This window comes from Fistularia commersonii, chromosome 18 (assembly GCF_037954325.1).
Source record: "Fistularia commersonii isolate RoL2024-O1a breed Wild chromosome 18, RoL_Fcom_v1.0, whole genome shotgun sequence".
NCBI lineage: Eukaryota > Metazoa > Chordata > Actinopteri > Syngnathiformes > Fistulariidae > Fistularia > Fistularia commersonii.
Window position 1 is genome coordinate 124,043 of NC_141301.1, and position 13,728 is coordinate 137,770.

A 13,728-nucleotide genomic window follows, 5' to 3' on the forward strand; every position below is an offset into this window, starting at 1 on the left:
GATGAACCTGGAGAACCCGGGCGGGTCGGACCGGCGTCCTGCTTCTGCGGAATAAGAGCTGCAGGCGGAGGAGGTTGTGGTGAAAAGACTTTATGGTGACAGTGTGGACAGAGGGCTGGAGGAGGACCTCCAGGTGACATTGCATAAACAGACCAGGAGAAAGCAGAGGAGCTCAAGTCACAGTTCATGGTACCAAAGAAACAGGAGGGTCAAAGGTCACAGAGCTCTGAAGAACCACACGATCACATTTCCACCGAGCGGGAGCGAGTGTGTGTGTGTGTGTGTGAGTGAGTGAGAGTGAGTGAGTGAGAGTGTGAGAGTGAAGCCTCTGCATGTGTCACTGAAATTCAACCAACTTCAGCATCTTCTAGTCATAAAGCTACGTGTGCGTGTGCGTGTGTGTATGTGTGTGAGTGCGTGTGTGAGTGTGTTTTCTCTAATTGCACTTGAGAAAGACAGACTGTTGAAAAACCTGTAGACTTTAGGCCTTTTTTTCCTGGAACAAAAACAATACCTGGAGAGCAGTGATGGGACTGGTCAGAGTGGTTAACCAGCTAACCAGGATGGTCCAGGTGGTTAACCAGGCAGTTGGCCTGCAGTGTCTCTGGAGGCTGTGAAGGTTTCAGCAGTAGCTGGGATCAGCAGCAGAAGGCCGGCTGCTGCTGACGGAGGTGGGCAATGCTGCGACCAGAACCCGGTTCTGAGGAGGAACCTCGACCAGAACCGGCTCAGAGGAAAGATCCCGCCGGCGGGTTGAGGAGACACTTCCTGTCGGTCTGCGGCGGGACGTCAGAGGTGGGGAGGGGGGGGGGGGGGGATGCAACGCCATGACGACCTGTGTTTTACGCCGAGGCGTGTCGTCATGGAAACCAAAGATAGCCGGTTGGTGCGGACCCGGGTCCAGCGGGGAGGAGCTCCCCGCGACCGGGACCGACAGAGGGAGGGCCGACCTCTCGGCCCGGCGTCGACCAATAGGTCGTCTCCGGGACCCGGGACCGACAGAGGTCAAAGATCGCGCTCTCGCGTGCGGGACCCGAACCGTCCAATCGCTCGTCTTTCGGGGCGCCGGAGTGGCCGGGCCACCGGAGGCGGACGAGGGTTCTTCTCTGCCCCTTGACATCCAGGCGTCAGGCTGGAGAGGCTGAAGGAAAGGACAACCGTTGGAGAACATGGTGGAGTCACCAGGCTCTTCTCAGTTCCTTCAATGGTGAGAGATGTTATATCGATGTACTTCAAATGGAGAGAGAACATGTTCACGTGGGGAACCCAGATGGAAGGAGGACCTTATTCTGAAGGGCGGGAAGGGGGCGTGTCCAAATCCAAATACGGGCATGATTGCTAAGTCCGCTTGTACTGTGGTGGGACGGGGCCACTCGGCTCAGAGGCCAAAGGACCCCCCAGTCAATGCAGCGATGCAGGCGATCAAACAGGTAAACATTAAGGACTACAAACTGGTTTCAGGTTTGGACCCCAGAGGCAGCATCTGGACGAGGATCTGAGTCCGGTCCTGAAGGCCCCCCTTATAGTGGAGCCAGTAAAGTGTCACTTATTCCAAACAATCACCGGGAGTGTTTTCACATTCACTGTAAAAGCAGAGTTCTATTTACAGTTAGTACCGACGCCCTGAGGGGACGCACACATTCCTCAGAAGGACAGTCCACCGTCAGACACCCCCACACCTCTACGCCCATAACTCCGTCCCCCCATATCTCCACACCATTCGTCCCCCACCCCATACCTCCAGCCCCCACGGCAGCCTGTCAATCGAAGGCACGGACGGAGGCCCGGCGGAGCAAAGACCCCAATCATTCGTCATGACGACCAGACGGTGAATTTGGTGTTTGAGGTTGAGTAATTGAAACATGAAATGATCTTCGGACAGCCTTCACGTTCAGGACCGTCATTTTAGTCAAGTGTTTCGTTTGGTCTTGTGGAAGAAATGAAAGAGGAACATTCATTCGGATCAATCGAGAAATATCCGCTCGCCCTTTGTGGGTTCTACCTGCTCCTAAACATCGACGAAAACATTAAAAACCGACTAGTAGTTTGGTACCTGCGTCTCCAGCCGCGACCACAGAATCATTATGGTCTGCTCCGCCGTCCTCAGACTGCAACCAGAACAGCCGGGGTTCTGGTCTCAGTGGTCCGAGCCTGCCCTCTGAAACCCCGGGGATCTTCTTCCTCGTCCCGCGGCTCTTCGGCCGGTCGTCAGAGTCCGGAGGCGTTCTGCTGGGAGGTGGATTGCTCTCTGCATACTTCTGACACGAGGACTCCCGGTGCCTTTCCCTCCGGGATCCCCGACTTCACCGGCTCCTCCTGGTCCTTCGCCTCAGAAGCACCGGCGGGTAGGGAAACTAAAATACGGAATTAAAAACGGTGGCGGACACGACGACACGATCACCTCACGTCACTCCAACATAAAAAAGTAAAAAAAAAAAAAAAAGGCAGGGGCTCAGAAGAACTTGTCGTCGATGCGGAAGTGCGGCCGCGTGACGTCGTCCGGGTTGATGAAGACCGAGATGGACTTGCCCGGGTTTTCAGTCACCAGCTGCTGCAGCTTCTTGGCCAGCCGGTCGTCGGGCTGGCTCTCGCCTCCGGCGTCCGACTGCGGCGACGGCAGGTTGGTGGCGCTCCCCCGCCACTGCAGTTCCAGCGTCAGCCTGTTGGCGGCCTTGGCGTGCTCGATGGTGGAGCGAAGGTGCTCGGCGGGGTCGGTGCGCACCGAGGACAGCTTGCGGGCGTGCAGCACGGCCGTCTCGTCCGACAGGTGCTCCAGCATGTTGCACTGGGGGATGAAGTAGTTGGGGCAGGTCTTGTTGACCAGGCAGTGCTGCAGGTCGTCCAGCAGCCCCAGCAGGAAGTGGGCCGACAGGTCGTCCTGCGCCAGGAAGGAGGCGGGCAGCCGGTCGCAGGCCCACAGCATGATGCTGCGCAGGTGGTACGGGCTGACGGCTTTGGGCCGGGACAGCAGCTTGATGATGATGGCCTTGCAGGCCTGGTAAGCCTGCATCAGGCTGGACGAGATGCACTTCTTCAACTGCACCTCGCTGCGGGCGAACGACAGGCGCCACTCGTTTTCCTTGCGGCCTTTGAAGGAGCAGGCGGGGACCAGGTAGAAGCCGCTGATCACCTCCTCCTCCGTGATCTTGCCGTCCCAGAAGTGGTTCTCCATCAGCCAGCTCTGGGCCACGGCAGGCCAGCCCTTGAAGGACACCACTGGCACCACGTCGTAGAGCATGCGGCTGCTGCCCACGCCAAGGATCACCGAGATCACCGTGCCGTTGCGCTCCACCTTCTCCACGCGCGGGATCCCGCGCTGGGGCTTCTTCTGCACCTCCAGCAGCACCAACGAGATGGACTGGTAGAACCAATCGGCCACCAGCGTGGGCGAGAAGAAGTAGTTGGCCGTGCCGCTGATGTGGTCCACGATGGTGCAGCAGTCTTTCCACTTGCTGATGGTGCCCTCGTCGAAGAGCCTCAGGCTGAGCCACGAGTGTCCCAACGCCGAGTGCCTCATGTCCAGCGTCACAGGCTGGTTGCGGTCGTGGAGCTTCAGGGCCGGGACCAGCAGGGTGAAGTCCATGTCGTAGTCGGTGCCGCGGGCATAGACGCTCAGCTCGTCCAGGTCCATGTCCACCACGCCTTCCCGGACGCCCCCCGACAGCAGCAGGTATTCGTTGGCCACCGGCAGCTTCTGGTCCAGCTTCTGGACCATCCCTAAGACACAGAGACAGGGTTAGACCCCAGGACCCCGGGACCACAGTGCCCGGGCAGCCAATCAGAGGCTGAGATTTATCACAAACACACACACACACACACACACACACACACACACACACACACACACACACACACACACACACACACCCTGATGTCAAGAGGGGATTTTGCCCCACAATAAGCCCCGCCCCCAAACAATAAGCTCCGCCCCCAGGCGTCAGCGGAGGATTCGCTGCCTCATGGCACCAAGGCTCTGGTTCCCTGAGGATCCAGAGGAACGCATCGTTCAACCACGGGATCAACCTCATTGCTCACAAAGAGGACTTCATGGTCCAAGCTGCCAGCTGCTCCTAAACCGTCCACCGAAGGTACTAGTGGAAGATAAAGATAGCGTGCACACGCATGTGGGCGGAGCTTCCTTCCTGTCGTCCTCTGCCTGCAAAGGGACGGGGCAACAGGAGGCCACGGGGGGCAGAGCTGAGCAGAATGCTCAAGGAGAACCAGCACAAGGAACAGGGTGAAGAAGACCACGTGACGTAGGTAGATCCAGAGAGGAGAATACTCTCACATCCACATGCGGCCGTGGATTTAATGGCGGCACAGACCGCCTCCTTCATAGGACGTATATTACCACCAGCTCCTCCACCTTCACCATCGTTATTGTTTGAAAACAGAACCAGGAACTGACCTCTGACCTCTTCACACACAGGGAGACACGAAGCTCCACGGGAGGAATGTGGGCGGGGACGTTTGAGGCGGACCTTCATGCCCATGTACAGAAGCTGAGCAGGTAGCCCTGAAAGGACCGTCATCTCCAGGATGTTCCATCAACAGATTTCATTCCCAAGACATCTCTTTCACCCAGCCGGTCCATGAGGCTGGAGGAGTCGACTTCATGTGCCGCCGGCAGCCGGGATGCAGGTTCAAAACCCCGGGGTGGCGCTCACCTCCGGTTGCAAAATAAGGAAGTGTCGAAGGACAGGTCACAACAAAGCTCAAGATGCAGCATTGCAAAGAGAGATAACCTGTCTGCAGACACTCTGGAGGGGACAGCTGAAGATCCCTGAGTGATTCTGTGATGGGTGGGGGGGGTCCGGGGGTTGCCGATTCAAGATCCACTTGGACACACACACACAGACACACACACACAAACAGACACACCGACACACAGACACAGACACACAGACACAGACACACAGACACACAGACACACAGACACAGACACAGACACACACACACACACACACACACACACACACACACACACACACACACACACACACAGGCTGATCGCTGGAGTGATGTTGGTAACATCCTGAGACACTGCTGATGTTCTAAAGAGGCAGCCCTCTGTCAGTCACCTCTCCATCAATGCATACTCACATGGTCCCTGTGTGTGTGTGTGTGTGTATATATGCCCGTCTGTGTGTGTGTGTGTGTGTGTGTATGTGTGTGTGTGCATGCGTGCACGCTGCTTGTACTGATGACAGAGTGTGTGAGCAAACCACCCTGCTGGGGTCCAGCAAAGGAGTTATCCGAACTTGCACCCTCTTTCATCCCATCACTAGCCACGGATCACCAGTCCCTAGCCACCAGTCCCTGAAGTCCCAATGAGTCGGTCCTGTCAGCGCCCCAGTAGACCAGCGCCCCCTGTAGGAGGTGTTCCTCTGTCCCCCTCCTCCCAGCAGCGTCCACGGGTCGGTGCGGCTCAGGAATGTCCCTCAGCTCGGCGGGAAGTGGACCGCACTGATCCGGTTACGGCGGCTGAGCGGACCCGGTCCAGGACCAGGAGGTCCGGGGGGGGAGGGCAGGTCTGCTCCCCTGCCGAAGGACAAACTCCATTGCCCACAATCCCGCAGGTGGTCCTTCCTCCTGCGTCCTGCACCCCTGGCCGGGTGGGCCTCGGGTTTCTCCTCAATGTTTGACTTGATCCGATCCAAAGGAAACGCTGGAACGGGTGGACGGAATCTAACTACAGGTCACCGCCTCCGAGGACCGAGGAGGAGAAAGACGGAGCGCACTGCTTCACCCCATCTGTGTGTGTGTGTGTGTGTGTGTGTGTGTGTGTGTGTGTGTGTGTGTGTGTGTGTGTGTTCTTCCTCTCACCCAGCATGGAGAAGATGAAGTCCTTGGCCGTGTGGATCTCCAGAGCCCGCTGGTCGTCGTACTCCCGCTGGTCGTGCTTGCTGAACTCCTGGATGAGCCGGTTCAGGTCCTCCATCCGGGCCGCCGACCTGAAGTCCAGCTCGGGCCCGCCGCCGCCGCCGCCGCCGCCGCCGCCGTGCGGGAGCCTCCCGGCTGCCGTGGTCGGGCTGTTCCCGAGGCTGCCCGCCGAGCCGGTCCGACCGGAGAGCGCTGGGGCGGCCATCTTCCCTCCGCGGTCACTCTCGCGTCTGAACCGAGCCGAGCCAGACCACAACACAACCACCGGAAACAGCCACCGCACTTCCGCCGAGGACGCCTTCAAAATAAAACGACTCCGCCGTTTTCTCCGTGTTTGAGGGGAAACTGCTTGAAGAGGGGCACCGTGTGATGACCCGACCCGACCCGACCCGCTCCGTTCCGGTCCCGTTCGCGGTCACACGGCGATAGCCCGCGGGTGTCCGTTCGCCGTGCGCCGTCCTCTGCGCTCCGACGGGCGCGGCGTCCGCCTTTGGCCGCCGGGTGTCGCTGTTGTCCCGTCTAGGACCCCGGGATGTGCCCCGGTAATGAACGACCTACCGGGGTCGGTCGTCCGGGGTCACCGGGCTCCAATATGGCTTGGAGATGCTGCTCCGGCTTGTTCGGATTGACCGGCAAAGACGTGTTACGGAGCTCCCTGAGGGAAGGCAGGTCAGTGACGAGAGCCGGGGGGAGGCAGCTTTCACCGGCCACCGGCATCTCGGGCGCCGCGTCCTGCGACCGGTTGCAGCGATGGCGAGTTAGCTCTAAGCTAACTTTAGCTGGGTCACAACATTAGCAGAGTGCTAACATTAGTAGAGTGCCAGCATTAGCTCCAAGCTAACGTTAGCTGAATGCTAACACTGGCTCTAAGCTAATGTGAGCAGTCAGCTATCATCGGCGCTAAGCTTACACTACATTAAAGCTAACGTTAGCACTCAGCTAACAGAGCTGACTGCTCTGCTGCGTGTGCCCCGCTGCTCTGACGAGATTCTCCGGAGAAATCCGAATCTAACTACAGGTCCAAGATAAAATGTGTAAATTAGTTTGGAATGCTGCTCTGACAATGAGGTAATACCTCATTGACCACACAGCGCAGGGCAAGAGGACACAGAGGGACAGGGTTAATGGGGTTAATAGGTAAAGACAAGAGAAGGAGGAGGATGAAGATAGAAAACAAACTGACGGCTGCAGGTAGTGGCCGGCAGCACAGATATTGTGCTGTTCCATCTTTTCTTTTGACTTTATTTAATAAATCTTCTCAAACCCCAACACAATCCATTCAGCCCTATTTGTAAATCACAATGCAGACTATTTTGCATTTCACATCACTAGTTTTTATATAGACATGCATAGATACATATATATATATATATATATATATATATATATATAGCCTTTTGTCCTCAGCTGTCTCCTCACGAGTCAGTGATGTAGCGAGGGGGCTGTTGCTATGGGGATGTTGCAGGTGAGAATCCCACCATCCGGTCTGATGTTGAAGTTCTGGCTTCATCCCTCAGGTGGAGCTTCTGTGTCCAGCAGAGATGTAGCTTCAAGAAAGTGCCCAGGAAGCCAGAGGCAAAGAGAGGGGAGGAGCCGCCGTCCGTCCCGCACGGTGACGCCCTCGACGTGGCCGCTCCTCGACGCTCCCCGGGCCCCCTGCTCGACCGGCGGCCGCCGCCCGGCTCGCCACATTCCTTGAGCCGCCTCATGCGTCCGCTGCTCTTCACGGTGGGGGTAGGTAGCCTGGTGCCGCCCTCGCCGGGGGCGTCCCCGGCCGATCCTGACGCCATGTCAGTTCACAGGGTGCTCCTTTGCCTCAGCGGCCATCTGGCAGTATGAGTCCCTCAAGTCTCGGGTCCAGAGCTACTTTGACGAGGTGCGAGCCGATTGGCTGGAGAAACTGCGACCTCAGAAACGAGGAGACCTCCGCAAAGAGGTGAGCAGCTACCTTACCAGCAGGTGGTGGCCACCTTCACTCAGTTCTTCCAGGCTCACTGCAGGCTAGTCACACAAACACGCACACATACACCTGTACATACTTGTGTTTGTGTGTGTGTGTGTGTGTGTGTGTGTGTGTGTGTGTGTGTGTGTGCCTGTGTGCACGTGTATGTGTTGCAGGTGAACCAGTGGTGGAACAGTCTGACGGAAGGTCAGCGGACGGTCTCAGGTGAGAGACCGGTGTCCACGGACGTGGCGTCTGATGTTCTCCATCCTGTCGCATGCCTGCTTGGCGTCCCGTGTCAGTGCAGTGTGAGTGTGTAATGGCGGACTCTGGTGCGTTGGCAGGGATCGTGGTTCTGAACGCCATGGTGTTCTGCTGCTGGAGGGTTCCCACGCTTCAGCGCTTCATGATGAAGTTCTTCACCGCTAACCCTGCTTCCCGTGAGTGGGACAGCACACACACACGCTCACACACACACACACACACACACACCCTTCGTGGAGGGAAAGCCTTCAAAGTCCCCCCTGATGTGTAGACGTTTAGGTCGGTGCTGCGCATCAGCCGATCACTAACCGGGTCTCTCTCCCTCAGAGACCCTCTGCTCTCCAATGATTCTCTCCACCTTCAGCCACTTCTCCTTCTTCCATATGGCTGCCAACATGTACGTCCTGTGGAGCTTCTCCACCAGCGCCGTGTCCATGCTGGGCCGCGAGCAGTTCCTGGCGGTCTACCTGTCGGCAGGTGAGCGTTCTCCTGTAACACGCCGTCGTCCGTCCTTCCCTCGGCCCTCACCGACAACCCCCTCTGTCCAGGAGTCATCTCCACCTTTGTCAGCTACGTCAGCAAGATGGCCACCGGGAGGCTGGGCCCGTCCCTGGGAGCGGTGAGACGCTTCCCGTCACCGTCAAGCCGGCCAGGGGCCCGTGGGCCTGCGGTGGCGCTCGGAGGAGGTCTGCTGTCATTGGCCGGGCGAGGGATTCCCTGGACCAATGGCAGAGACACAGACGTGCACCCTTTCCCCTCTGTCCCTCCCTGAGCATGCGTCTACGTCTCCCTCCGTAACTCGTGTCAAACCCAGAAGAGAAGTTCTGTCAAGTCAGTCCTTGTGTCCAGAAGGTTCTCTGACCCTCTCTCTGCCCCCCCGTCCAGTCCGGAGCCATCATGGCCGTCCTGGCGTCCGTCTGTACGAAGATGCCCGAGGCCAAGCTGGCCCTGATCTTCCTGCCCATGTTCACCTTCACCGCGTCCAGCGTGAGTCAATATTCCCCCGGTATCTCGGTCGTGACCCCCGAAGAACGCCGAGCGTTCACAAAGACCGCCGTTCCTTTCTATGTGCCCGCAGGCTCTTAAGGCCATCGTCGCCATGGATACCGCCGGTCTGTTCCTGGGCTGGAGGTTCTTCGATCACGCCGCCCATCTGGGCGGAGCCCTGTTCGGCATGTGAGTACGGGGCGATTGCGTGACCGGCGCCGGCTCAGCGGGGGGGCGGCTACCATGACAACCACACGGCAGGGGGCCCCAAAAGAAATACAACCACAGAAAAGATGATGGGATGGAATCCCATCGACGTGGTCCGTGGGGAAGCGGTGGACCGTACCATCTGCTTAGGGTAAGATAGTTAAAGACCCTTCCCCCTCTTCTCCCCGCAGATGGTACATCCTGTTCGGCCACCAGTTGATCTGGAAGAAGCGCGAGCCCTTCGTCAAGTTCTGGCACGAGCTGCGCACCCGAGGGGGCCCGGGCGGCGGGGGGGGGCCGGCGTAGGACCCGGCCCCTGCCTCCGTTCACACCCACCCCAGGACAGGAAGTGGAGATAGCTTTCGCGGAACGTCCGGGTCTCAGACCTCCAGAGAACATGTCCGGGCCATGTGACTGGTCTCCTGGCGGTGGAGGTGCTGGTGTCCGTCAGATGAACCAACATCAGGCCAAAGTCCATCTGACTGACAGCGGCGGCCCTGACCTCACCTGGACAAACAGACCACCTTCTGAAGGCCACACTGTGTGCGTGTGTGTATATATGCCCGTGTGTGTGTGTGTGTGTGTGTGTGTGTGTGTGTGTGTGTGTGTGTGTGTCTGTTGCCAAACATTGGACAACATTGGTAACTCTCCAGTGGTGGAGATTCAGCCACTAGGGGGCGCTGCAGTAGAAGCTTCTTCTCCAGAACATTTTACGTCCACTGAAGTTCTTGCGTGTTTCTTCAGAACCACCGATCACATCGATGGTCAGTTTTCAATAAAAGTCTGATATCTTCTGGATGTTCTGGGCTCCGCGGTCACCTCAGATGAAAGTGTTTTGAAGTCCGAGCGTCGGACCGGGGCTTTGAGGTGAAAGTGTGTCGATAAGGTTGTGTGTTCAGCGGAGTTCAACGGCCTCAAGCCCCAGCCCCCCCCGAGATCGCATGGGATGTCGTCCACCCTCACGGCCAAAGAAGCGTCCTTCTGCCACAGGAACACGTCGGGAACCAGAGACGGAACCGCAATCTGAGGGTCCGGGGTTTCAGTCGCGTGGAAGAGAAGCAGGTGGGTCTCGGCTCGATGGAGCCTCCTAGTTAGTTAGTTAGTCCTCTTACACGAGATGCGTAGAGCCAACCGTGGCTACCAGGTTTCTCCATTGGGGTCTGTCGTTGGCAAGTTGCCGTGCCTGTGCCAGGCTCACACCGCAGGCCCTGAGGTCTTGGGCCACAACACCAAGCCAGCGGGTGCGGGGGGCACCTCTGGGTCTTCTCCATCCGGCTAGCTGGGGATTAAAGGCCAAGATGGAGCTTGCGGGGTGTTCGGCAGGCAGGCGGATGATGTGGCCATACCGACGAACTCGCCGCATTGCCGCGAGGCGAGATGCCGGGGGCTGCTGGGTTCGATCCCTTGGGGTCTTGTTGGTGACATGCTGGGTCCAGCTGATGCCTTCTAATGTCCTCAGGGCCCTGGAGTCAAATCCATCAAGCCTGGCTGCCAGCGTGTTGTTCAGCGGCCAGGTTTTGGAGCCATAGAGAAGGACAGAGGAGCCTCCTAGGAGAAGGTTTTTCAAACTTTCTCTCCAGAGGTCTGGTTTGGGTTTAGTCTTTTCTGAAGAGGAGGAATGTTTGAAGGTTTCACTGATGAAGACCCTGCTCAGATGTCGTGTGTCGTCCGGCTCTGGTTTGGAGCCCGAGTCGCGCTGTGACCTTTGAATCATTATTTTGGAGGTCTGGATCTCCTGTGAAAGGTACTATGGGATGGAAGAGTGATGTCTTCATCAGACAGGAAGTGTGGCTGACGGTCAACAGGAAGCTCCGCCCACCACCTCCATGAGGTGTGACTGGGGAGCATGGACAGGGGGAGGTCGCGGGTTGGGGTCCTCAGGTTCTCCGGACCCCCGATCCCGCCATCAGCACGCACGCTTGTAGTTGCAGGTGTTATGGCGGCGGGGCTGCAGGCGGCGGGCCTGGTCCTGGCCCTGGTGTCCTGGTGTCTGCAGTCCAGCTCCACTTCTTCTCAGATGTGGAAGGTCAAAAGCCAGGGGGACACCGTCAGCAGCAACATCTGGCAGTACGAGGGGCTGTGGACCAGCTGCGTGGCCACTTCCACGGGATCCATCCAGTGCTCCAGCTTCAAGACCCTCCTGGGCCTGCCAAGTAAGGATATCTTCAGGGACCTCAGACGGGACCTCAGACCGCTCAGGGACCTCAGACGGGATCTCAGACCTCAGACGGGACCTCAGACCGCCCAGGGATCTCAGACCTCAGACGAGACCTCAGACCGCTCAGGGGCCTCAGACCACTCAGGGACCTCAGACCTCTCTGGGACCTCAGACCTCAGACGGGACCTCAGACCTCAGACGGGACCTCAGACCTCTCAGGGACCTCAGACCTCAGACGGGACCTCAGACTGCTCAGGGACCTCAGACCTCTCAGGGACCTCTGACAGGATCTCAGACCGCTCAGGGACCTCAGACCTCAGACCTCTCAGGGACCTCAGACCTCAGACGGGACCTCAGACCTCTCAGGGACCTCAGACCTCAGACGGGACCTCAGACCTCTCAGGGACCTCAGACCGCTCAGGGACCTCAGACCTCAGACGGGACCTCAGACCTCTCAGGGACCTCAGACCTCAGACGGGACCTCAGACTGCTCAGGGACCTCAGACCTTAGACGGGACCTCAGACCGCTCAGGGACCTCAGACCTCAGACGGGACCTCAGACCTCTCAGGGGCCTCAGACCTCAGACGGGACCTCAGACCTCTCAGGGACCTCAGACCGCTCAGGGATCTCAGACCTCTCAGGGACCTCAGACCTCTCTGGGACCTCAGACCTCTCAGGGACCTCAGACCTCAGACGGGACCTCAGACCCCTCAGGGACCTCAGACCTCTCAGGGACCTCAGACCGCTCAGGGATCTCAGACCTCAGATGGGACCTCAGACCGCTCAGGGACCTCAGACCTCAGACGGGACCTCAGACCTCTCAGGGATCTCAGACCTCAGACGGGACCTCAGACCGCTCAGGGACCTCAGACCTCTCAGGGACCTCAGACCTCTCAGGGACCTCAGACTGCGCTACGAGGCGGAGAGGACGCATCCCTCGGCCGGAACCATAAGAAAGCCTTCAGGCCGAGAAGGTTGCGGGCGAGGACGCGTTCATCTGTGAAATATCCGTGGGGTGACACAGAAGCATGAACGTCTGCCGGTGTTCCGGGTGACCTCGACCCCACGCAGAACATCGCCGCCGACCTTGGAACGGGGCTTCAGTTCTTCCAGAGTGCCACGTGTTCTGACGCTCATCTGTGGTCCAGTCCAGCTGCAGGCCTGCCGGGCCCTGATGCTCCTGTCCCTGCTGCTGGGACTGGCCTCCATCCTGGTCTCCGTCCTGGGCCTCAGGTGCACCAAGATCGGCCGGAGCTCCGAGGAGGTCAAGGACCGCTTGGCCCTGAGCGGGGGGGTGATGTTCATCCTCTCCGGTACGTTCCTCTGGTTAGCGCGTCAGCTGAGGTGTCGGCTAACGGCTAGTTGACGTCTATGCCGCACCCTTTGCCCGCCCGCAGGCCTCCTCACGCTCACCGCCGTCTCCTGGTACGCCGCACAGGTCATCTACGACTTCCACAACCCCGTGTTTGGAGGACAACGGTACGTGGGGGGGTGAAGATGGCGATGACGAGAAGGCGGAGGAAGATGATAATATGATGATGACGAAGCTTCTGCCTCCCCCCCCAGGTTTGAGCTGGGCAGGGGTCTGTACCTGGGCTGGACCTCCACCTGCCTGGCCCTCGTGGGCGGGTCCATCCTGTGCTGCACCTTCAGGAGGAACCCGTCGCCCCCCCCCACCCGGTGAGCTGTCTGAATCGGATCCGCCCTCGCGAGCTCATCTGAGCAGGAAGCGGGTTGTGGGCGCCAGGAGGTCGGGTGGCGGCGCTCTGGTCTCAGGCCTCCGTGTTTCCTCCTGCAGGAGCTTCTCTTACACGCTGTCGCCGAGCGGTCCGGCTCGAAACATCTACCGGGCGGCGCCGGCGTCCGACGTCAGCGGCATCAAGGCCTACGTCTGATCGGGTCCCGAAGGCGACGCCACGCCACAGTCAGGTGCGGGCGGTGGAAGTGAAAACCGGAAGATTCTGTCCCGTATCTTCTGATCTTCAGCCAGTGGCTGCGGTTCTACCAGCAGCCAGCGGCCAGCGGGGGGCGCTGTTTGGATTCTGTTGATTGACGTCACGCCGGAGACGATGGGACCGGACCGGGTCCGAGTCGCAGAGGAAGAAGAAGACGATGTCGGGATATGATGCGTTTTTCTTTTTTTTGAAATCAGAACATCTCCACCGTGGTCCAGCACCTCCGGCCTCAAACGCCCCCCCCTCCATGACAGAACTTCTGACGTTGATTTCTCCATGTTCTGGAAATAAAGTCGGTTGTCTAACCTTTGTGGCAGAACTCAGTAGATGA

At 58.7% G+C, this 13,728-nt stretch overlaps 3 protein-coding genes across 4 annotated transcripts; 2 read left to right on the plus strand and 1 right to left on the minus strand.

The window, feature by feature from the left end:
• Window positions 1-74: 74 nt before the first annotated feature.
• unm_sa32065 (un-named sa32065) lies at window positions 75-6,214 on the minus strand. The gene is made up of 2 exons (XM_086164564.1): window positions 5,827-6,214; window positions 75-3,717 (listed from the first exon to the last, which is right to left on the minus strand). Exons 1-2 carry the CDS (start codon window positions 6,086-6,088, stop codon window positions 2,453-2,455), a joined length of 1,527 nt encoding a protein of 508 aa, XP_086020690.1. The 5' UTR covers window positions 6,089-6,214; the 3' UTR covers window positions 75-2,452.
• A 94-nt stretch (window positions 6,215-6,308) lies between these two features.
• Window positions 6,309-10,081, plus strand: parlb (presenilin associated, rhomboid-like b). The gene is made up of 10 exons (XM_086164565.1): window positions 6,309-6,552; window positions 7,401-7,617; window positions 7,679-7,819; window positions 8,002-8,050; window positions 8,170-8,265; window positions 8,417-8,566; window positions 8,638-8,708; window positions 8,975-9,076; window positions 9,168-9,265; window positions 9,475-10,081. Exons 1-10 carry the CDS (start codon window positions 6,416-6,418, stop codon window positions 9,587-9,589), a joined length of 1,176 nt encoding a protein of 391 aa, XP_086020691.1. The 5' UTR covers window positions 6,309-6,415; the 3' UTR covers window positions 9,590-10,081.
• A 111-nt stretch (window positions 10,082-10,192) lies between these two features.
• cldn15lb (claudin 15-like b) lies at window positions 10,193-13,716 on the plus strand. Of its 2 annotated transcripts, none has more exons than XM_086164566.1 (6): window positions 10,193-10,345; window positions 11,209-11,436; window positions 12,591-12,755; window positions 12,840-12,921; window positions 13,009-13,122; window positions 13,241-13,716. In XM_086164566.1, the coding sequence occupies exons 1-6, from the start codon at window positions 10,225-10,227 to the stop codon at window positions 13,335-13,337; spliced, it is 807 nt and encodes a 268-aa protein (XP_086020692.1). In that variant the 5' UTR covers window positions 10,193-10,224; the 3' UTR covers window positions 13,338-13,716. The 2 variants fall into 2 exon arrangements, with proteins under 2 accessions (XP_086020692.1, XP_086020693.1); XM_086164567.1 differs by having other exon boundaries at window positions 10,196-10,345; window positions 11,215-11,436.
• Window positions 13,717-13,728: the final 12 nt, after the last annotated feature.